The sequence below is a fragment of the Sorex fumeus genome, unplaced genomic scaffold, assembly GCF_029834395.1.
Source record: "Sorex fumeus unplaced genomic scaffold, SorFum_2.1 ptg000008l, whole genome shotgun sequence".
In the NCBI taxonomy this organism is placed as follows: domain Eukaryota; kingdom Metazoa; phylum Chordata; class Mammalia; order Eulipotyphla; family Soricidae; genus Sorex; species Sorex fumeus.
This window is the reverse complement of record NW_026606065.1, coordinates 31633854-31656589: the sequence shown is the minus strand read 5'-3', so window position 1 is coordinate 31656589 and position 22736 is coordinate 31633854. Positions and strand designations below refer to the sequence as shown.

The 22736-nt window shown below is 44.0% G+C and overlaps 1 protein-coding gene across 9 annotated transcripts in view; it reads left to right on the top strand.

Moving 5' to 3' along the window:
* MBNL2 (muscleblind like splicing regulator 2) overlaps positions 1-22736 on the top strand; it is a 166513-nt gene that overhangs the window by 108303 nt on the left and 35474 nt on the right. For all 9 annotated transcript variants that reach the window (XM_056109942.1, XM_056109938.1, XM_056109940.1 and 6 more), the window contains exons 3-5: positions 5150-5314; positions 14189-14389; positions 18051-18314. In XM_056109942.1, coding sequence (XP_055965917.1) covers positions 5150-5314; positions 14189-14389; positions 18051-18314 — 630 coding nt within the window. The remainder of the gene's footprint in view (positions 1-5149; positions 5315-14188; positions 14390-18050; positions 18315-22736) is intronic.

Genomic DNA, 22736 nt, shown 5'->3' with positions numbered 1-22736 from the left:
TGGAGCGATAGTACAGTGGGTAGGGTGCTTCTCTTGCACACAGCCAACCCAAGTTCCATCCCATATAGTCCCTTGAGCACCGCCAAGAATGATCACTGAGTGCAGAGCCAGGATTAACTCCTGAACATTGCAGGGTGTGGTCCCCAAACTGAAAAAGCAATAAATAAGATGAAATGATCAGAGTGAGCGTAGCATAACACATGAACCTGATCTTGTTAGGCTTGTGTTGAAAAGCTAAAGGAGGGGCTGGAGCGATAGCACAGTGGGTAGGGCGTTTGCCCTGCATGCGGCCGACCCAGGTTCAATTCCCAGCATCCCATATGGTCCCATGAGTACTGTCAGGGGTAATTCCTGAGTGCAGAGCCAGGAGTAACCCTGTACATCGCTGAGTGTGACCCAAAAGAGCCAAAAAAAAAAAAAATAGAATGATTTCTGTTTCTTTTCTAGACTCTGAAATCTGGCTTCAGCTAAGGACTTCCCAAGGCTCATCACCCTCAGATTCTGACCCACATCCCTTCCTTGAGAACCTTCACTCACATCCCCAGATGGTCCTTCCTCCTGGCACAGTCTTTTCCTCTTGTTCTCATTTTGCATTCTCCTCTCAGTATGCACACACAGAGAAGCATCCTGACTCATACACAAACAGACACACAAGCAGTCCTATGCAAACACGCACATACACAAAGTCAAGCATCCCTAAGAAGCAAACAGGCATGCACAGACACACAAAGATACACACTCCTCCACACATTCTACCTAAGCCCGTGGTGTGGGACCATCTGCCTTTGGCTTCCATTCCATCCCACATTTCACACAGACAGCCTCCTATGCCATCCTACAAAAGCTGCCCCTTTCCTTGGGGCCAGACCTTACTTGTCTTATCTCTTTGAAACCAGTGTTTGACCAAGAACCTAAAGAGAGGAAAAGTTCAAACAAAGCAAATAGCGCACACTAGCAGCCCCAGCAAGACTTTTCCAAAACATGTTTTATTTCTTGGCCTGAGATCAGGAGACGCTGTTTTTGATGGTCCTGTTTCACAGCAACACACAGAAAAATGCCTTCCCCTGCCAAGGCTGCCCCCTCTCATCAGGGATGGCTCCCACTCGGATGCTCCCACTATGTATGAGCTGAGGCAGATTCTGACGATGTGGAGACCTGAGCTCACTCTTGCTTACAAATTGGATACCAGGGCGAACAGCTTGTTATATTTTGATAGTAGCTCTTCCTCGAGGATTTGGGGAAATCCTCTAAGATCCTTCCTAAAGTTCTTCTTCCTAGAGTTTTCCCAAGCATGAATCTGGCGCCTCAGATATTCTGGTATATAACATCCTTGAAAATGTTAATACAGAATTGAGACCTTAGCTCAAAGCTGTCTCTTTATTTTTTTTAATTTAAAAAAAATCGGGGGGTGGGGGAAGGGAGGTTTTAGGTTTCCCTTTGTGATGCTCAGAGACTGTGCCTGGCTCTGTGATCAAGAGTTGACCTTTGTGAAATACAACTGTCTTCACCCTCTTTCGTCTAAGGATACTTTTTTTTAGTTCTTCAGGGCAGGGATTGGGGTGTGGGATGGAAATGTCCAAAATATGGTGGTGAGTAGGTGCAATGGTGGTGGGATTGGTGTTTGAATATGAACTGTAATCAAATATTGTGAACTAATTTATAAGATAAAAATTATTAAAAAATAAACAAGCACACACAAAAATAAAAAAATAATGATAATAAAAGGAGCTGTACCCTGGTGGTGCTCAGAGGACCTCATGTGCAATGCTTGGGATTCACACCAGACTTCACCTCATGCAAGGCAAGGGTCTTTCCTCCTGTACTATCCTTCTGGTCCAGAGCTAGCTCTTAAATAAGAGAAGCTTCAAAGTTATTTTGAATATAAAATATGTGAGTACATCTAATGAAGAAACTTCTATTGTACTGTAAGTGAAAGGTTACTCCATAGAAAAATCAGTTAATCAAAATCAGTAAACTTGTGCTATTGCATGAATAGTAAACAAAATGTCGAATGCAAATACTTTGCTAATAGTGGCACTTCTCACCTTGAACTTACTCTCTAAACCTCATCCATGTATTATTTTTGTAACCCCATAGCATTCTTTAGAGCAAAATGCAGTTTTTCTTGGAGTCATCCACTGTACAGATTGAAAAAATTTCAGATGCACCATATAGTTAAGTAATTTCCTTCAAGTCACACAGGCTGTAAAGGGCTGAATCAAGTGCTGTGTCCAGATCCTATCTCCACTTAGCTTAACCAGCCCTCGAACCCCTATCAGTGATCTCTTTCTAGTGGCAAATCATTGCAAATGCCCTTGCCGCTGTACTATTGCTCCTTTGCTTATATTTCTTATATTTTAATTATGTTAGGCATCCTATTATATTATGAAGGTGAAGGATAGACTTTTATCCTATCTGGGTTTAAACCTCTTCGAAAAAATAGCTTAATATAGTAATGTAATTGAGTCTGGGAAATTGGGTTTAGAATCCAGCTGTACCATTTACTAGGGACAGAACCTTGAGAAAGTCTCTTAATCTTTCTGAGCCTGTTTGGTATTTTGTAAAATAGGGATCATTACAAGCTGTTTTACAGAGAAAATGAGATAACCATGTATAAATTGTCTGGCACCTGGATGATCAATAATATACCTATTCCAAGTGTCTAAGTGAGGATACTAAGAAATCACATTAATTCTCAGGAAAAAGAAGTTTCCATCAATAAATTACTAATTTGATGTTGTAAATCATGTTCTGTGAACTGAAAAATAGTTTTTACAGTCTCTGAAGAGTCCCCGTTCTATTAAGAGATAGCAGCATTTTAAGAAAGTCATATTATTTCTAGCTGAATCCAAAAACTTTTGTGTGTAGCCACAAAGCAGTCTGTTAGAAAATGAGCAGTTGAATTGACGGTTCTAAGAAGAAGCTCAACAGAATAGAGCAACTGTGAACGTGTGGACACTTCACTAACTCCACCTCTGGCCCCTGGAACTTTCTCTTCCCAAAGCCACTCACTGCTCCTCCAAAGCTCAGATGCATTTAGGGCCACATCAACCTGTATATGGACATGAGCTATATTATGGGCATCTTTCTGGGGATCAGCTTCTGGATGAAGCAGTTGTGTCTAAAGAGAGCCTGGATGGAGGTTGTCAGAGAGAAGTCAGGGTGGTTTTTCTTCTGTCCATGACTGGTCATTGTGTCTGTCCTCTGCGCTAGAGACATGGCCATTTAGACACTGATGTTGTAAGAGCTGGATGCTTTTGTGGTCAGCTGGTTTTGAGCACGTAGAGAGAATGAGGCAATTTTCAAGGGAGAGTAGGAGAAGAGGTTGCAAGTGGGGACACACACACACACACACACACACACACACACAAAGATACAAAGCACTGAGCAGAGTTCAGATGAAAACTTTTATCATTTCCCACCTTCCCCCTCCCAAAAAATGGCACAGAGAAGCAGAAAGGAGAAAGAGAGACACTCAAATTGCTTTGATTATGATTGGTTTTCAGTCGTGGGTCCAGCTTCCCTGGATCTGTACCTTAAACCTCAACATTGCCCTGGGATATTTGGTGCTTGGGAAGATGAGTGACTTAAAACTACCACCATGCTTGGGACTAAGATTTCAGACAGAGGGCTGGAGTGATAGTACAACGGACAGGGCATTTGCCTTGCACTCAGCCAACCCCGGATTTGATTCCCAGCATCCCATAAGGCCCCCCAAGCACTGTTAGAAGTAATTCCTGAATGCAGAGCCAGGAGTAACCTCTGCATCGCCGGGTGTGACCCAAAAAGAAAAATAAAAGATGTCAGACAGATACAGACATGTGACCAGTTCCTTCCAGTGCCTGCTGTCCTGCAGAAGGTGACTCATGCTGTCTGCTGCTAAGCGTGGGGTCTCGGGACAGTAGTGACGAGCAGGACCACCGGGGCTGAGCCCCACACCCATGTCTGCCTTCTCTGCTGTAGGGGTGGAAGGTTCACACCCCTGAGATGCAGCCAGCACTGTCCAAGTGCAGCTGAAAAGAACAGGAGGTGCAGATGTTTAGAATTAGGAGGACTGCAGACAAATTTGTTTCCCCAGATTTCCCCAAGCCGGCTTTTAAAAATTATTTTTATATCTGGTAAACAAACCCAGATTCTTCTCTTGGTGCCTGCAAATAGATGAATTCTTCGGGGGAATGATAATACTCTATGCTGGTTAAACACCATGCGCAGCTCTTTCTCCCAAAACCACATAATTCACCCATCAACGTGATGCATTTGGTTCTGAAAGGCATCCGATTTCAGTAGGAACACTGCCATTTGCAGTTCCTCTGCAAGGCTGGTTTGTCACACATCTCACACCTCACTCAATGGTCCTCCTTTGCCCAGTTTTAATGCCCTTGTTACCTGAGCCATGCACACTCCCCCCCACCAGTGGCATAGCATGACATTTAAAAGTTGATACAGTTGTCACGGGAGCAAGTTCCCAAGGACTTCCCAAGTGTAGCTATTGCACTGCAAACTAAGCAGATGGGATGAATTACTGTCTGGCGATGTCACCTTACATCGATGACTGAGGACTGTCCATTCCCATCGATGAGTCCCCGTCCTCATTAAGTTGAATTGGGGACACGCCGCAGCTGTATCTAGAACACACATTTCAAGAAGTTCCACTTGTGTCCCTGTTCCACACACGTGGTACAGACATTGGCTCATTTTTTTTTTACCCTCTCTCCAGCATGCTCAAACCTATGTCGAGCAGGGGAAAAGCATCCTTTTGATGGATGGCACTACTTAGCCCCCTCTGATCGCCTTCCTCACCACCTGGGAGAAGGATGTGTCTTGCTCTGAGCCGCCGTGTCTCTTCAGGGCTGGCTGTCAGGGTAAGAATCCATGATAAATAACAAAAACATTTCAGAAAGCGTCTCTGTTCCAGAGAGCTGAACTCGGCTAACAATCCTCTGAATGCCTAATTCGTTTCTCCCCAACAAAGACATGTGCACACACCTACACACACATACACACACACACACACACACACACACACAGAGATAGAGAGAGAGATCCTTCACTTTGTATGTATGGAGCAGTTGTGAATTGTTGACAAATAGAGCAAATAGAGTTGCTTACTCCTCCAGGTCCTCAATCCCCAAATCTCTTTATTTTGCAGGGCCGTTGTTCCAGAGAGAACTGCAAGTACCTTCATCCTCCAACACACTTAAAAACGCAGCTAGAAATTAATGGGAGGAACAATTTGATCCAGCAAAAAACTGCAGCCGCGATGCTCGCCCAGCAGATGCAGTTTATGTTTCCGGGAACGCCGCTTCATCCAGTGGTAAGTACCGCGAGTGAGCAGTGGGCCTGCCGTGGTGAATGTTGGTCCAGGAGACACAGCATTGACCTTCTGTAACCTCCTTCCACTTTGCCTTGGTAACAATTAAGGCAAATAGCTTTGAAGCTGCATGGATGCTGGTTCTAAGTCCAGCGTTAGACACTAGGGCCAAGGGTTTAAAAGGAGAAAGACCGAGAAGGAAAGAAATCTAGGGGGGAAGAAGAGACGGGGAAGCGATTGGTGAACAGAGCTTGGGGCTTCAGTTTGGCTGGTGTATGGGAGAGTGGCCCAGCCATCTCTCCAGAACACAGACTCAGTAACACTGAAAACGTGAAATCCAAGCGACAACCATGGAAACGTTGTCATATGCCTGTCAGGTTACCAGGTGGGGATGAAGAGGGAATCTGGGAACACTGGAGGAGGGAAGTTGACAACGGATGGTGGGATTGGTGTTAAAATGTTATATGCCAAAAATTCAACTACAATGACTATGTCAATTGCAGTTCTTTAATAAAAAGAAATAAATAATAAAACAGAAGCAGAATAAAAATACAACCTTGACCAGTGGTGGCGCTGGTAGATGTATATGGAAAGGGTAGGCAGTGCACCTATCTGATCAGTCGCTAGGAAATCTGTCATTCCATTCCGTTCTTACCTGAAAACTCCAGCTTTGAGCCATCTTAGAATGGCAAGAGGACTAAGTTTTCATTTCAAGATGTCAAGGATGATTTTGGGATCTCTGGAAAGAAGAGCTTCCAGTGACTACTAGAACAGTTTTTCTGTTTTGTTTTTGCCTTGTCACAGATAGACGATTGTTGGGTTCCATGGCACCCTTAAAAGAATGGGAGAAAGGGAGAAACCAGGAATGTGAAATGAATGACCCAGTATCCTGCAGTTAATAAGTGGTGGGACTGTGATTGGAATTCAGACTCTTTAGCATGGGGTTTTCTGGAATCGGAGAAACCCAGAGCCTGACAGAGACCCTACAAGTGACTCCCTTGCCACGGATGTGTCCTCTGCAAGGGGGTGGCACTGTGGCCGGAACCACAAGATTAAATTTCCAGGGGGGTGCTCTTGCAGTATGTAGGGTGCAATATTTTCTCCCTGATTTCACAGTCTTTCTAAGTATTGTTTTAAAGATCTGGAAATTGTTTTTAAAACGAGGCCCCGGGGAGTGAGGAGTGCTTTCGACTCTAGTAGACTTGATTTCCATAGGAGAACTATTGGTTAAAGACAAACTCAAAAAAAAAAAAAATCCCCGAGCCAATGAAACAAGTAAAATTTGTTCTTTTAAAGGCAAAGAAGTATAGGCACAAAATACGATTGTTTTTAAAAATCAGTCTTTATTGTATGCAGTGCTCTGTTAGGGAAAGCTGCCAAGTTAAAAGGACTCACTCCTAGGAAGTTAAATTTTCTTCCCGTGTCTGTGAGCTTCTGGGGCTGTCAGGTCTACAGGGGGTGATCTAAGTAGATTGGTACAATTCTGCTTGTCTTTAGATTTCCGTGGAGGAGTGACAGCCCCAAGCAGCCAGGAATTAAAAAAGTACCAGGTTCAGAGGGCAGTGATAGAAACAAGATGCAGTTTTTGTGAGGTAGATGGACATAGGGAAAGGGAAAAATAAGGTACAGATGTGGGGAATCAAGGAGTGGATGATGCAGAAGCGGTTGCTGGGAGATTCTAAATAAATACATCTCAGAAGGGGGGTGGGATGGGCTTAGAGGAAGAGCGAAAGCGCTCTGAACACAGTTAACACCAAAATGAGGCACTACAGTAGGTCTGTTTCAGACCACACACACGTATAATTTATGGTTCTCTTGACATAAATTATGTTATTATTAAATTACCCAAATGCTAAAATAATTCACTTACACATATTAAGTAATAATACCTATAGGGGTGAATTTAGAAACACCAGTGGAAACATTGTAACTGCATCTTGTGTCCCATTTTAATTGTCCACTTACTGTTTATTGAGAATTCCTAAGAGTTTCCCCGAAATTCTAGAATGGCAGTGTTTATAACAAAACTCAAACTCTGTCTTGATAACTCTCAGTTGAACCTTTTTTGAAAGTCATGTTTAAGTTGGTCTCAAATATTATTTCAAAGTTCATCATAGTCACTCTGCATATTTAAATATGTTAATAGAGATTTTTAAATCACAGGAATTAATAGGATTTAAAATGTGACAAACATAAAGTTATCAGGTTTGCAAACAAACTTTCAGAGTCCCAGGCATGAATTAGTGACCTGGAACACGATGCCTGATTTACAGTCACACAACTTGGGATTTTTCAGCCGTATCCGGAGCGAAAGCATATGCATTCAGTAGCAGTCATTCTTCAGAATTTTAATTAGGTCATCCTGTTTTTACTTCTAGTACAGAATTCAGTAAATGACATGATCAATTCAACAGTCTGTCATAAAATTGACTTTGTGCTAGAAAATTCTGTCCCACAATAGGAAAAAGTGTTCTGAGCAAGTTTAAAGTTGTGCTAGTAGATTTGTTTGGTTTTTAATGACGTTCAATAGCTAAGGTGTACTAAACACAATTTCAATTTAGGATACTTTATTTATATTTTATTGAGACATAACCTTGTTGTACATCAAGCAATTTCTCTAGAATATAGTTGGATAAAGAGTGCCCCCATAGTTCCCTGAAACCTGTAAATCTAATCTTCCCTAGAAACCAGGTCTCTGAAAAATATGATTATTGAACATTTGAGTTGGGGAAGTCCTCATGTTAAAGCAACCACAAGTACACTTATAAGTGAGATACAGAGGAGAAGCTGCTTATACAGAAAGGGGAAAAGGTGATAAGTACTTAGAGGAGGATATTGGAGTGATGTGGCTACAAGCCAAGGGGAGATAGTAGTCACCAGAAGATAGAAGACATAAGGAATGGATTCTTCCATAGAGGGAGGGGTCTGTCAATACCTCGAGTCAGCCGTGGTGAAACTGATAGTAAATCTGGTCTCCAAGACTGTGGGAGAAAGGATGCATGTTGGGTTGAACTACCAAGTTGTGGTTATTTATTCGAGCAACCACAGGAAATGTGTATGTGTTGAAATTGCTTACGACAAAGAAATGGTTAAGCAGAGTACAAGTAGCATTCATGTCTACATCTTCTAATAAGCCAAGTTTTGCTAAAGATCCATGGATGTTTTCCCCCACTTTCTCTATCTTCCATCTTCTTTGGACCTGTTTTTCTGAAATCTCAGTGTTGATCTCTGTGTTGCCAAACTGATGGTCACTTTTTGCTCAATTGTATTCAATTGCTCTAACAATAATCAAGACATATAATCACTTTCCCTTGTTGATCATTCCTTCCTCCTTTGTCTCTTTCCCCTAAGCTCCTACACTATACGTTGATGTTCCATACTCTGGGCATCTCTTTTCCCCCTTACCCCCACAGGGTCATTGCTCCAGTGACTGTAAATATCTACAGGCCAAGAACAACTCTGTGGTATTTCCCGTCCAAACCTCCCATGTGAGCCCCAGTCATAGATCCAACTTTGATTGGACTCAACGTTTAAATTCCTCACCAGGGAAAAATAAAAACAAGTAGTTTATTCCACCACATTCAGTGAACGGCACTTTAGTCAGCATTCTCAAACCAAAACACAGATTCTCTCACAAATTCTTTATCAACAAGTCCCTGCCATATCTGCCTTCAGGTGTATCTACTTCCCTCTCTCCCAGTACCCTTGGCAGTTTCTGAGGCACTACCAGCCTTTTCCTTAAAGTTGTCTCTAAACAAAACTGATCAGTTGCCTCCCTGTCTTCTCTGCATGTGGCCAGCAGACAAACCTTCTTAAAATCCTTCCATGTTCTCACGTCACTCAAGACAGAATCTCTACATCCTTGAATGGAGCTATTATAGTTTCCCTCATTACCTCCCTAACAATCCGTCCAGTTCTCCAACTCTGTTTGGGCCTACCGCTTGTCCTGTATTGACTAAGACCAAAATCAAACTTTCAGTGCTACAAGGACACCAGAGCTCTTGCTTAATTCATTGCCGTTATCCTTGGGCTGGAGTGATAGCACAGCGGCAGGGCGTTTGCCTTGCACGCAGCCAACATGGCTGACCCGAGTTCGATTCCTCCGCCCCTCTCGGAGAGCCTGGCAAGCTACTGAGAGTATCTTGCCCGCACGGCAGAGCCTGGCAAGCTACCCGTGATGTATTCGATATGCCAAACACAGTAACGACAAAGTCTCCAATGGAGACGTTACTGGGCCCGCTCGAGCAAATCGATGAACAACGGGAGGACAGATTCTTGTTGGAAAATTCCTACTATTCAAATATTAAGTTCCACCAGAGATCCATATCTACCTGTCAGCCCTCCAGATCCCCACCACTCGGTCAGTAAGATCTCTTCATAGAAATGAGTTGTCATTTTTGTACTCTGCCTTTTGGACTTAAGTTCAACAACTACAAGGTAGACCATTCTTTCCTTTTGTACTCCTCTGCCTCGAATCTACTATATTTGAAAAGTCCCTGTCCTCTTATTCGTTCTGGTACTTTTTTCTATTCCCACTTCCTGATAGAATATAATTGTGATTTATTTCCCTTCCTTCTTAGTATCTCCCCCGACACACACACACACACACACACACACACACACACACACACTGCCTTCATATATACATCCAAGATAAAGGAGCAGGTGGGTTGCCTCTGTAGAAAAAAGATTTCAGAGCTGATACAATCCAGTCCTTAGAGACCAACTTCTGCATTGAGTATTCTGCCTTCCAGAGATGCTTCTGGAAGTAAAGGGGGAAGGCTTAAGGGATGCCATGTTTAAGCCTTTCAGTTTGAATGCCACGTACCTACCCTTTGAAGTCAAAGCTTTCTAACTGTATGAAAGTCTCATGCTCTTGTTTCAAAAAGTCAATTGACTAAATATTTTAAGAACCCATAAAACAGCTCAGGGCACTTAACCGTTCCTCCCCAGCACTGGTCCTTCCTTACCACAACAAAATGTCAGAGAAATTGTGTGTGTGATCTTTGGACCTGGATTGACCGCTAGTATCCGGAATGGTGTGTGTGTGTGTGTGTGTGTGTGTAGGGAATAGACAGTGGATATTGAGAAGAGAAACACAGAAATGTGGGATGAAGTACGGAGAGAAAAAAAAAAAGCAAAGGACCAGCAGCTCAGAAACAATTTTCTTCCAGAAACTTCCTGCTGCCCTTGTCAGCTGGCCTCTCACTGAGATTAGTCTGAGAGATGGCAAGGACCAAACGGGCCCTACTGTGGCCAGCCTGGGGTCGTTCCTCCGGCTGAAATCTCAGGGTCACTCTCTCCCAAGCTCTGGTGGGCCTGCGTCCAGGAACAGACTCTGGGGCTGCACTGGAGGACTTAAAGGTAGACTCCAAGGCATGTGGCTTGGATGCCCCCTCCAAACTCTTACTTGAACCCAGACTCTGAGCTCTGCTTTCCCATTTCCCAGCTGGGCAGCAGCTCCTCACTCACTGTCGCCTGGCCTGTAGCACTGCATCTGGGGTCATTACCCATCCTGATTGTGGACCAGGACTCCATCCACATGCTCTTGCCATGCTCTAGAGATATCACTGTGGCTGGTGTCGTAATTTCAGATGTTCTAAGACACCACCAGTACAATTGAGTCAGTGAGTGCAAAGGGGTGGGACAAATTCCTCTGGAAGCCAGTGGTCCTGAGTGTTGGGCCCTAGATCTGCATTGACCTTGGGGAATGTATTTCATCACTACCAAGCTTTCTCCTGGAAGACTGCAGTAATCTGGGAGCCCTGCTTGCGTTTCGTAGATAGGAAGAAGAGGAAGACAGGTTTGGGAGACTATATAGTCAGACCCTCGCAAAGATGTACTACTATCAATAATAATGATAGTAACAACACCGTGCAAAATTCATCTCTGAGAATGACTGTAACTGTATTTTTCTGCTCATCAACTTTAATGAAAAATACCCTCGCTGAGACATATTTCATGTATCTGTGTTCATCGGGCCTCTGAACTTTTGACTTTTCATGAGACAGAAAATATATTTCTTCCTCGCCCACCTTTCAAAAGGGGGAAAAGATACTGGCTAGAGTTGAATATTAAACATTAAATCCCTGTCATTTAACTATGTGGATGATACGAAAATCAGTGAATAATTTTTTTTTGAGGAAAAAGGTGTGTTTGTGCAAATGTTGACCCTGCTAAAGAGAGCAGCTATTTATTGACCGGAGTGGAAGAGAGAAATAACGTCTGTTCAGCTCCCTTTTCTGAGCTGGTCCTTCTAATTTCCGCCTGCAGATAATCACGCTAAAGCTCAGGGAGGTTTGTTCCTGCCTGGGACAGAAATGAGTAAGTGCCAGGGTGGTGGCTGTGAACGGAGTCCTCTCTTAGTCTCAAATTGGTTTTTGCTTTTAGCTAATTCTCTCTGTCCGACTCTTCCATTATTGACAGAGAACAGGGTTCATGTTTGCTCATCACGTTAAACGAACATGTTCGGTCCAAAGTTTTACTCAAGGAAAACTTGTCATACCCAAAACTGATATCCAAAAAGTGTTTAGGAAGTGACTTTTGATGTTCTGGTGACAGTCAAGGTTAAGCCTCGATTGATGTCATCTCACTGACCCAGGCTTTGAATAGATCTGTGGAAACAAGGACTGGGAATTTGAGCTGTGGAGAAGGACTCTTGACTCTTACTGTTTACTTGATGATTTGTCTTTGGGTTAAATTATACCTTTTGTACAAGTATTTTTGAAAAATATATATTTTCACATCTTATCTTTGACAGTGATCCTTAACTTGGCCATAGACCAGATTCTGTAGTCGATTTTTTTTTTTGAATGCTTACTTCAAGTCTCTTGCCTAAATCTACTCTGAATGAGTCCGAACTCTTAAAGTTCCCCTCAGGCACGTATGTTCTCGCAGGTTCTTTGAGTCCCTGATCTGTTATGATTTATGAGCTATCAGAATTGAGATTTTAATGCTGATAGCATCCTTACATCAAAATTACCCTTACATTGAAATGACTTGCCATTTTTTTTCAAATAGGGCTAAATTATAAGAGCCATCATTATTGAAAAACCACAACTTGCTATAATTATGCCTCCACTGGACTGAAAATGGAAAACATACACATAAAATTTTGCAGGGCACCAGGGGAGAAAAGAATGCTAACTACCATTCATTCCCCATGTTGAGGCCTCAGATTGCAACTTTCTCCTGAAGTGAATTTATGCCTGAGCCATAAAGATCTGAGAGCTCCTTGTGGGTACGGAGCAGAGGCCTGGGAAGACCATGGGGTCACCTCAGGCAGCCCCCAAGCCACTTCACTAAAGACTTTCAAGCTCTCCCAAGAACTCTCTGCATGAGCTGTAGATAACTCACTGTTTCCTAACATGATCATTTATAGGAGATATTTTTCTATTATTGCCGTAAACAAAAAAATTGTTTAATAAACATGGGTTGTTATTTTTCCCATATGTTCCGCAACTCATTCAGAGCCATAAATAGACAACAAGAATGTTCCCTGTGATGTATAAATAGAGCAGGAACACGACACGGCTGACAGCTTAGTCTTGTGTTAGCAAATTGCATTAATATGTGATTGAAAATATCTGAAAACTGGCCTGAATAGTAATTAAAAGACATCCTCTCTCTCTCTTTTTTTTTTATTAAAAAAGCCAGTCAGGATAAATTCAGCATAAAATTTGTTCTATAAAAAAAAAAGTTGTTCTCATCAACCATAGCGGAAATTCAAATAGCATTTTATAAAGTTTGCCTTGGTACATTGCAGTAATAGATGAAAATTTAGAAATAACTTTTGTGTTTACTTTATTATAACCAGTTATTTCGATTCATTGAAATCTTTCAGATTTTTTCAAGATACTAATTTTCTCTGATATATTCTCAACAAACTCATACTAATTTAATGCATTCTAACTCTAATGTTTAGAATGTCAGACCATTTTCCTTTCTATGAAAAAAGTTTTGTATATAAAAAAAAGTTGTTATTCAGCACTTAAATATTCAACTTTTGTTCTTTAAAAGTGAAACGAGCTTGTTCACTTCAGCGTGCATTTCCTTTTTGAAAAGCATTTTTAGAAAGTGGAGCCTTAAAATGAGTCATCCCATCACCACCCAGCATATTTCTTCTTATTTTCGATACAGAAGGTAGTGATAAAAAATTCACTATGGTATTTTGTGCTTTCATCATGGTAAACCCAAGCTAACTTTCCATCATTGGTGAACCCAAGCTAACTTTTGAGGCCAATTGAAAAATTGGCCAATGGAAAGTTCAAGCTCTTCCACCCAACCTTTAATGACGGGAAAGTTGGAACTAGACGAAGTTGAGCTAGAGAGAAAGAGAGAAAATGTTGGTCTAAAGGAAAACTGTGAATTTGGAGGAGTACAGGCTTTCGGTAGAATAGGGGAATGTCCATGGGTAAACTTAAGCAAAATAGAATCTCAGTAATCTGCATTTATTAAAATGTAAATACTTGATAACTTGAAAAATAATGCTCTAAATCAAAGTCTTTTTGCTTTCTGCTCCCTTGAGAGACATGTAGGAAAATCCAAAGATTGAGTCAGTATTCAGTGGTCTTACTTTCAAGGGCTCTACCAGTCCTTCAGAATGAGAAGAATTAGAGTGAAAAGTATTTTCTTTTCTTAAGAACACTTTCCTAAGAATAAACATCTACCAAGTCCCTGTGACTAGATATCCATGATGTTCTCTCATTTCGTTGTTGTATGGTTTGGCAAATACACGACATTATTTAAGAAAAACAGGTCACACTCCCACAGTAAGTCTTGTTTATGATGGGTACATTTTGTTCAGCTGACACTTGGTGGTAATATTGTATAGTTTCATTCTAAATAAATCTTTTTCCTGTTATTTTCCCTTAACAGCCCACTTTTCCTGTAGGTCCCGCAATAGGGACAAATACGGCGATTAGCTTTGCTCCTTACTTAGCACCTGTAACCCCTGGAGTTGGGTTAGTTCCCACGGAAATTCTACCCACCACACCTGTTATTGTTCCCGGAAGTCCACCCGTCACTGTCCCGGGCTCAACTGCAACTCAGAAACTTCTCAGGACGGACAAACTGGAGGTACTTCCATTATATTTCTGGCTTGACATGCATTAGTGGTAGAAGTGTACTTTGATGTAAGTGAATGCTTGAGAGATGCTAATTCAGTCTCAAAAACAGGCAGCCGTATTTGTATTGTTCTCTCTCTCTCTCTCTCTCTCTCTCTCTTTTTCTCTTCTCTCCTCTCTCCCCTCGTAACTCTTTGCTTTGAATATAAGTATAAAGGACATTCATCTGTGGGAATAGAATACATTTAAAGCAAACAAAAGTCAGTTGTATGGAATGTTTGTTCAAGAAAAAAATATGTAACAACCAAGGGAACATGGAATCAATCATTAAAGAGACCATGGCGATGGCTCCCAGAGGCCACCAGTACTGCCAAGCATTAATCTTTGCTGGAGCCTGGAAAGGTCTAGAAATGGACAGATCAGGACAGTGGGTCAAAGTCAGGGACAGGGGTGGGAGAGAGAAGGACTCACCCTTCAGTATTTTAAGAATGAATCCAGCTGCTCCATCTTGTTGCCAAAGATCAGTCCTCGTGTTGTGAATAAGGAAGGGGATGGAAGCTAGGCATATTTGGTTATCAGTTAAGATATTTTCAATTTTTTGAGGGGAGGAGGTGGGTAGGAGAGTTGGATGGACCACACCTGGCAGAGCTCAGGATTTACTCCTGGGTCTGTGCTCAGGGGTAAGGATGCTCAAAAGACCGTGAACCAGGGCTAGCCACATTCGTGGCACCCCTGTACTTTCTCGGCATCTGACTTACAGTATTTTCGCTAAGTTAAATTCGAGTACCAAATTCAAATGTAAATATATAAACTTACAACAAGATCCAGCGAGCCAGAGCACAGCGGGTAGGGCTTTTGCCTTACATGTGGCCGACCTGGGTTCAATTCCTCCGCCCCTCTCAGAGAGCCTGGTAAGCTACTGAGAGTATCCTGCCTGCACGGCAAAGCCTGGCAAGCTCCCCGTGGCGTATTCCATATGCCAAAAATGGTAACAAGTCTCACAATGGAGATGTTACTGGTGCCCGCTCGAGCAAATTGATGAACAACGGGAGAACAGTGCTACATTGCTACAACAAGATCATTAGAGATGATCCAACACCACGAATCAATAAAAACTATGTTTTTATACATGTTTTTATTAAATAAAATTTTTCTTGGATCAAGTAGAGAATTACTTCATTTTTCCTGACTCTTATCTTCTGGAAAACGTGTTAATCATCTGATAGCTTTTTTCAAAGAGCTCTTTTAATTCCACTGTCGATTGATTCATCCGCATGGTTAGTTAGGATGGGTACTGTGTTTTATTTTGGTTTATTCCAGAATGTTCTCTTAACGTGCCTTTAAGTATTTTCCCCCCGATCGATCTTGAGGGGTAATAAACCGCTGTTCCCTGAGATCAACTTCATTCTGGAAGAGATAGAGTCCCTCAATTGGGGCAAAAATAATAATAATAATAATAAATCTAAATCTGAAGAGGCTCCTGTTTGGAGAACTTGTCTGCGCAAGAGTGTGGGGCTCCCCCTAGTGGATCTACAGGGCGTTACTGCTCAGTACGTGACTGTGCTTCAGAAAACAAATTAAATCAGCCTCCTGGGGAACAAATCGTCCTTCCCAACAGGACTGGGAGACAAAGACAGATGTAAAAGATGATTCATAGTGACTTTAGCAGAGCCGCTTTCGACTCATTTCCAACCAGGGATGAAGGCGGCTGCACCCAGCCCTGCCCTGGCCCCTGGCGAAGGGAGGCACAGACTGGCACGGGGCCAGGTAGAGCCAAAGGCTTCCTCGGAATCTGTGGGAACATCTTAGTAATTTTCATCTTGTACATTTTATGAACTAAATATGGAGTGCTGGCTTGGAGCCGAAGTATGAGGAAACAATTAACAAATTTGTGATTTATCTGTTTACCCTTCCAATTTGCTTGGCTCCTGGTGGGTGAAACTTCATTTCCCAAGTTCGTTTGACTTCCTCGAAGGTTTGAAGGTCAGACCTGGGGCCTTTCTTATGACGTGGGCAGTGATGTTGTGGACCCCACTTTAACACGTCCACTGTAGAATTAGAGCCTTTGTGTTAAAAAAAATTACCTTATTATACTAAAAATTTTCGTCCCTGTTTATGATATTTATAAAGAGGTTCCATATATTATGTGTTATTTTAGGTTCTTAAAATTAATGCAGAATGAAGAAATCTCTTTTAAGTCCTAAGGAAAACATTTTATTCCATAAACTCTTGGTCTCCCAGAATTCTTAGAGGATGAAACATTCTAGTGACTTGAGATTTCAGAATAACTAGGGATTAAAGAATCAAAAAAGAACCCATACATTAGCGCTTTCAATTCTATCCCACTTTTTCTTCCCATTTGTTTCTTTCCCTTATCTCTACCCACATTTCTCTCCTTTTTATCCTTCAGTTGTCATCTTTCTCAGCTGTCAGAAATAGCAATCGAAAAGTTTGGGGATGTCTTAGATATCCTAGCTCCTCTGATTTATACTTAAGAGTACAAGTTATCTGTGTAGCCCCGGGGGTACCCAGGAGGAAGCAGGAGCTCGAATTCATCCCTCCTCCTCTCTTACTCTCAGAGAACTCACCTGTCATCCGCACCCCCAGTTGTTTCTGGAGGTGTTTGCCTGTGATCCTGTTCTGTAAGGCACTCAGACACCCATAGCATCTCCGAGTGGGGAATCGGAGCCTATGTAGATATGTGCATGAACATATATTTCTCTGGATAACCAAAATACGTATGCGCAGATCCAAATTATACATGTATTATATGTGTATCCGGGTGATGATTATTATTTGTACGTATACCAGATTATTATGAAAACACTGGGAGATTATACAGATGACCGCTCAGGGACAGTGGAAAGTTTGTTGCTGGTGTTTGTGTGTGTGTGTGTGTGTGTGTGTGTGTGTGCCCGCCCACGGGCGGGACTGGTGTTGTGTGTTATCACCCATGGACAGTTGAAATGTTGAAACATTGTTGCTGACATGTGTGTGTGGGGGTAGAGACCACCCAGGGACAGTTGAAACTTTGTTGCTGGTGTGTATGATGATTATTATTTGTGAATATAACTGGATTATTATGAAAACAGTTGGGAGATTATACATATGTGTGACCACCCAAGTCAGTGGAATCCTTGTTGCTGGAATGGTACTTGTATGTGTGTGTTTGTGTGTGTGTGTGTGTGTGTGTGTGAGAGAGAGAGAGAAAGAGAGAGAGATAGAGAGAGAGAGAGAGAGAGAGAGAGAGAGAGAGAGAGAGAGAGAGAGAGACCACCCAGGGCCAGTGGAAATTTTGTTGCTGGTGTGTGTGTTTGTGTGTCTGTGTGTGTGTCTGTGTGAGACCACCCAGGCCCAGTGGAAACTGTTGCTGTAGTGTGTCTGTGTGTGAGACCACCCAGGGACAATGAAAACTTTGTTGCTGGTGTGCGTGTGTGTGATGATTATTATTTGTGTATATAACTGGATTATTATGAAAACAGCTAGAGATTATACATATGTGTGACCAAAGTGGAAACTTTGTTGCTGGTGTGTGTGCGCGTGCGAGAAAGAGGGCGAGGGGGAACCCAGCCTCGTTCCCCCTGGGCTCGGGTCCGTGGGCAGGGGGGAGGCCGGGCGGGGGGCGGGGCTGCGGCCCCCTCTGCATCGCTGCCCCTGTGCTCCGTGCCCCGCAGGTCTGCAGGGAGTTCCAGCGAGGCAACTGTGCCCGCGGAGAGACCGACTGCCGCTTTGCACACCCCGCAGACAGCACCATGATCGACACAAACGACAACACCGTAACCGTTTGTATGGATTACATAAAGGGGCGTTGCATGAGGGAGAAATGCAAATATTTTCACCCTCCTGCACACTTGCAGGCCAAAATCAAAGCTGCGCAGCACCAAGCCAACCAAGCGGCGGTGGCCGCCCAGGCAGCCGCGGCCGCGGCCACTGTCATGGTAAGTGGGGCCAGCCCGCCGCGCACCTTCCCGCGGGGCGCCCCCACGGCGGGGGGACCGGGCCCCCCCACCCCGCCGCCGACTAGGAAAGGCTGCTGACCTGCTGCTCCGCTGCCAAGTTCCCTTGTGGTTCTCCCCCTTTTTGTTTTGTTTTGTGGTTTTGTCCCCCCCCCACGCCCCCCTCCTCCTCCTCCTTCCCTTCTTCAGCACAATAAGTCAATCCCTGAGGTTCAGCAGAGGGACCCCGGAGGCGCGTCCTAGGCAGCGCCCCCTCCTTCTTGCAGGCAGCCTGGGGGTGGGGATGTCTGGGGACTGGTGAGGAATAAGCTAAGGGCCACCCCCCCCCACCCCCCAGAGGGTGACAGGACATAAAGTTCACCTACTGCCAAGGGCTCCAAGCAACACCCACCCACGAGCGACAGGTGACAGTCTATGGTGCCTTCAGCATCCCACCTCTTGCCTTCTCTTCTAATCACAAAGGCCATGCTTCCTGCTGCACACACACACATACACACACACACACAGACACACACACAGACACACACACATACACACTCACACAGAGCAGTGAGGCAGACCAGGAAACTTGACACAGACAGAAATGAAGCTGTTGTTGGCGGGTACTCCCCAGAAGACCTGGCGCCCAGCCTTGCCCCTACCCATTCTTCACACTGTCCCTTGGAAGCTGCCACCTGGGTCTTCCCCAGGTCTTGATAGCTGGGAGCGTTGGTTCGCTCTGAAATCTTCAGTCCCAACTTCAGACACCTTTGTGCTGGAAAGTCATAGTCAGAGTTTTGAAAACTCCCTGCCACACACACTCCAGGGAGTTCCTTTAACGCAGCACTGGGTAGTGCCTGCTGGCCCTCCTGCTTGGCCATGTGCTGGAATCCGCCCCAGTTTACAATCCCAGTTTCTTACCGAGGTGTCTGGATGTGGCCTGGGCAGCGGCTTTTGAACTCTTTGATTCCCAAAATGTAGCCAGATTGGGAAGTGACCAGTTGGGTAGTAGAAATCTTGGATTCGTTGCGTCTCAGTCTGAGATCTCTGGATTTTTCTAGACCTGGACCTCTAGGGTGGACACTGGACTGTTTCACTGTCACTGTCCTCCCTTTGTTCATCGATTTGCTCGAGCGGGCCCAGTAACATCTCCGTTTTGAGACTTGTTACTGTTTTTGGCATATTGAATACATCACGGGGAGCTTGCCAGACTTTGCCGTGCGGGCGAGATACTCTCGGTAGCTTGTTGGTCTCTCCTAGAGGGGCCGAGGAATTGAACCCGGCTCGGCCAGGCTGGCTGCGTGCAAGGCTAACGCCCCACCCGCTGTGCTATTTCTCCAGCCCAGGACACTGGACACTCTAATAATCAGGACACCTGCCCTATGCAGGAGACACCTCCTGGGCCAAAGGGCTTCAAAGGGGGCAGTGAATAAGGGGCCAAGGTGGACGTGAAATACCTCATGCCACATCCGCCAGTGATGTACAGCTCAGACTTCTGAAATGAAAGGGAGAGTTTATGACCCAACATCAGTTCAGTAGCTGCTCAGAGCGCAGGAGAAGCTGTCCCACAGACAACTGCGTCACCACCCAGCCATTCTTTCTACTCCTGTTCCCAAAGGTTTGGTCTGGCCAAAGCGGCAGGAATGATAGAGAAAGGCCCAGGGCTGGGCCCTCCGTGAGTGTGGCCACACTAATCGGTCCAATCTTAAATTCCTGCTCAGTTCTTGAGCACCAGACACCCACTTCACTGTTTCTAGGAGCTCTCATGTCCTGTTTCCTGGTAATCCTCTCATTGGCCCATGGACATCACTTCAGTATTCCTGAGAATGAGTTTTTTCTGTGTATGGGGCTGTCTGCCCTTCCCCTAAGGATGATATAAAACAAACTCCCCTTTTTTTGTTTTCTAATAAAACATTGTTTTTCAAAACTATTATACAGTGTTTTTCAAAACTGATTATACAATCCCCTTCTTTTTGTTTTCTAATAAAACAATGTTTTTCAAAGTTGAAGGGGAGAGGAAAATGCAAGAGAAACCTAGAGGAAAAGAATGACTCCCAAGTTTATGAAAAAGGAAAGCTTACAAAGACCACATGAGATCTTTTATCCGTTTTTCCATTGTGGAACCCATGAAATGACCATACATTTCCTAAAAATCTCATTCTACCAGAAGGAAAAAAAAGAAGGATCTGTTACCCTTTTAAGTCAGCCCCAGGGGCTGGAGCGATAGCACAGCGGGTAGGGCGTTTGCCTTTCACACGACCGACCCGAGTTCGATTCCCAGCATCCCATGTCGTCCCCTGAGCACCACCAGGAGTAATTCCTGAGTGCAGAGCCAGAAACTAATGGAGATGCCACTGAGACTGGTGAGCAGTGGTTGCCTGTGACAAAACCCCAGCTAGCGTAAATGAACAAGTTGGACTTGAGTCAATCTCATTCCCTTCCATCTGCTCCTAAGAGAGTGCTCCTAAGAGGGCCAAGGGAGACTGAATCCAAGATGGGAAACCCAGCACATCTCTCACTTCCCTGGGCAGATTGATCCAAGAACAGCTTCCCCATACCTCACTGAGCATGACTTTAGATACCCAGAGAGACACACTTCCTTACATCTTTGGCAAAAGAGAAGACAGTATGTCCCCTATCTGCTCCAGCTGGAAGACCACACAGGGAAAGGTCATTTTGATGAATGTCTCTGTGGTCAGAGGAATAGTATCCCATGATTGGCTATGGCCAGAGCACCACGACCAGCTCTAGCCATGAGCTATGAGAGAGAAGGTTCTGGAAATTTTGAGAAAATGAATCACTACCTCCAAAAACCTGTTTGTGCAACCTTTCCTCAGTCTTCACAGTGACCCATGGCTGGGCCCTGAATGTATCTCTACATCGATCTTTTATCTCTCTGCTTCCTGAAAGTGCCTTCTCTGACAGGGCAATCAATAACTATTTGAGGAGGGAACACTGCACCTCATATGTCAAGGGTAGATGGCCTGGGATGATGGCAAGAGGAGGGATAAATGGCCCTGTCCACAAACCAGCCATTCATCAGCCTTGTCTCTTTGAGTCCGGAGGGTTTTCTTCTCTGGGGTCTTCCCTAGATGTTTCCAGGAGACTCATGGAGATGCAGAACTTTAGCGTAAGGGGAAAGTGTAGGTGGTCAGTTCCCATAGGTTTTGGATTGTTACACTGGGCCCCAAATTGGAGTTCTCCTACTTCAGGGAATCTTTCAGAGTAGTCAGGCTCATTGGAAACCAGAGTGGCCGCATGTGAGTCAAGTTTTACTACTTAGCACAGGGAAGAAAAACTGGTGTTTTCTTTTATCATCTGAAAGAACAGATGAGCATGATGAGTTCAGTCACAAGATATTAATATGCCATTCACCTGGGGTCCATAGCTAACAGTGGAGAAGTCCTGGAGGGCAGTTGGTATGCAGATCTTGCTTTCTTTTGATTAATTGGCCCCTGAAACTGAATTTAAAGCTTTTGATTCCCCAGAAGAGAGAGAGAAAGAGACAGAGACTGAGAGAGAGACAGAGAGACAGAGAGAGACACACAGAGAGAGAGAAACTTATATTTCCTCAAGGACATTAAATTCTTTTATAAGACCCCCTTAAAAGAGAAGCATTTTCCTTAACCAGAATTTTTCAAATGTGAAAATCAACCAGGCAGTGCTTCTCTTCGGTCATTTTAACAGAGAGAATGTCTGATTGCAAGCATGCAGTCCCTTTGTCCACACACATGCGAATGCACACGCATGTACGCGTACACACACACACACACACACACACACACACACACACACACTGGGGTGAAACAAGGAGCTGAGAAGTTTGTAAAAGGAAACAGGACCAGCTGCCATGAGCTAGATAAATTTCAGTGGTTTCAGAACACACCCCAAGATGGAGAAGACGCCTCCTCCGGGTGCTTCCCCTCTGCTTCCACTTACAGGCGGGCAGCTCTTGGTGTTGGCTTCCTGGTTTCCTGATCGCTCCTATCTGATCTTTACCTATCACTCCTGCCAAAAGTTTCTGGGTTGCCTGGCTGAACCCATAGTTCATTGACTCAGACCAAGAAGCAAAATCTTGTGACTTGTAAGGTGGATCGTCCTGCTCATCCAAAGCCAGAGGAGAACCTCCTGGGAAGAAGTCCCAAAGTATTAGTGAAACTGATAAAAAAAAAAAATGGCTGCTGACTCTCAGGCTCATGGTAGGGACCCAATTAAAGCGCTTCTTAGCAATGGCCCCTAAGGATAATCCCAAGATGCACAGGTCTTGGTGGCCTCGGAGGTCTGTTGAAGTCTGATAATCTTCCCGTGTAGGCCAACATATGCCAAAAGTCAAATAATGTCCTCTAAGACAAACAGCCTGGGCAGAACAAGGCCATCTGATATAAGAGGATCCTTCTTGCATACCAATTTTTGACATATATTCTA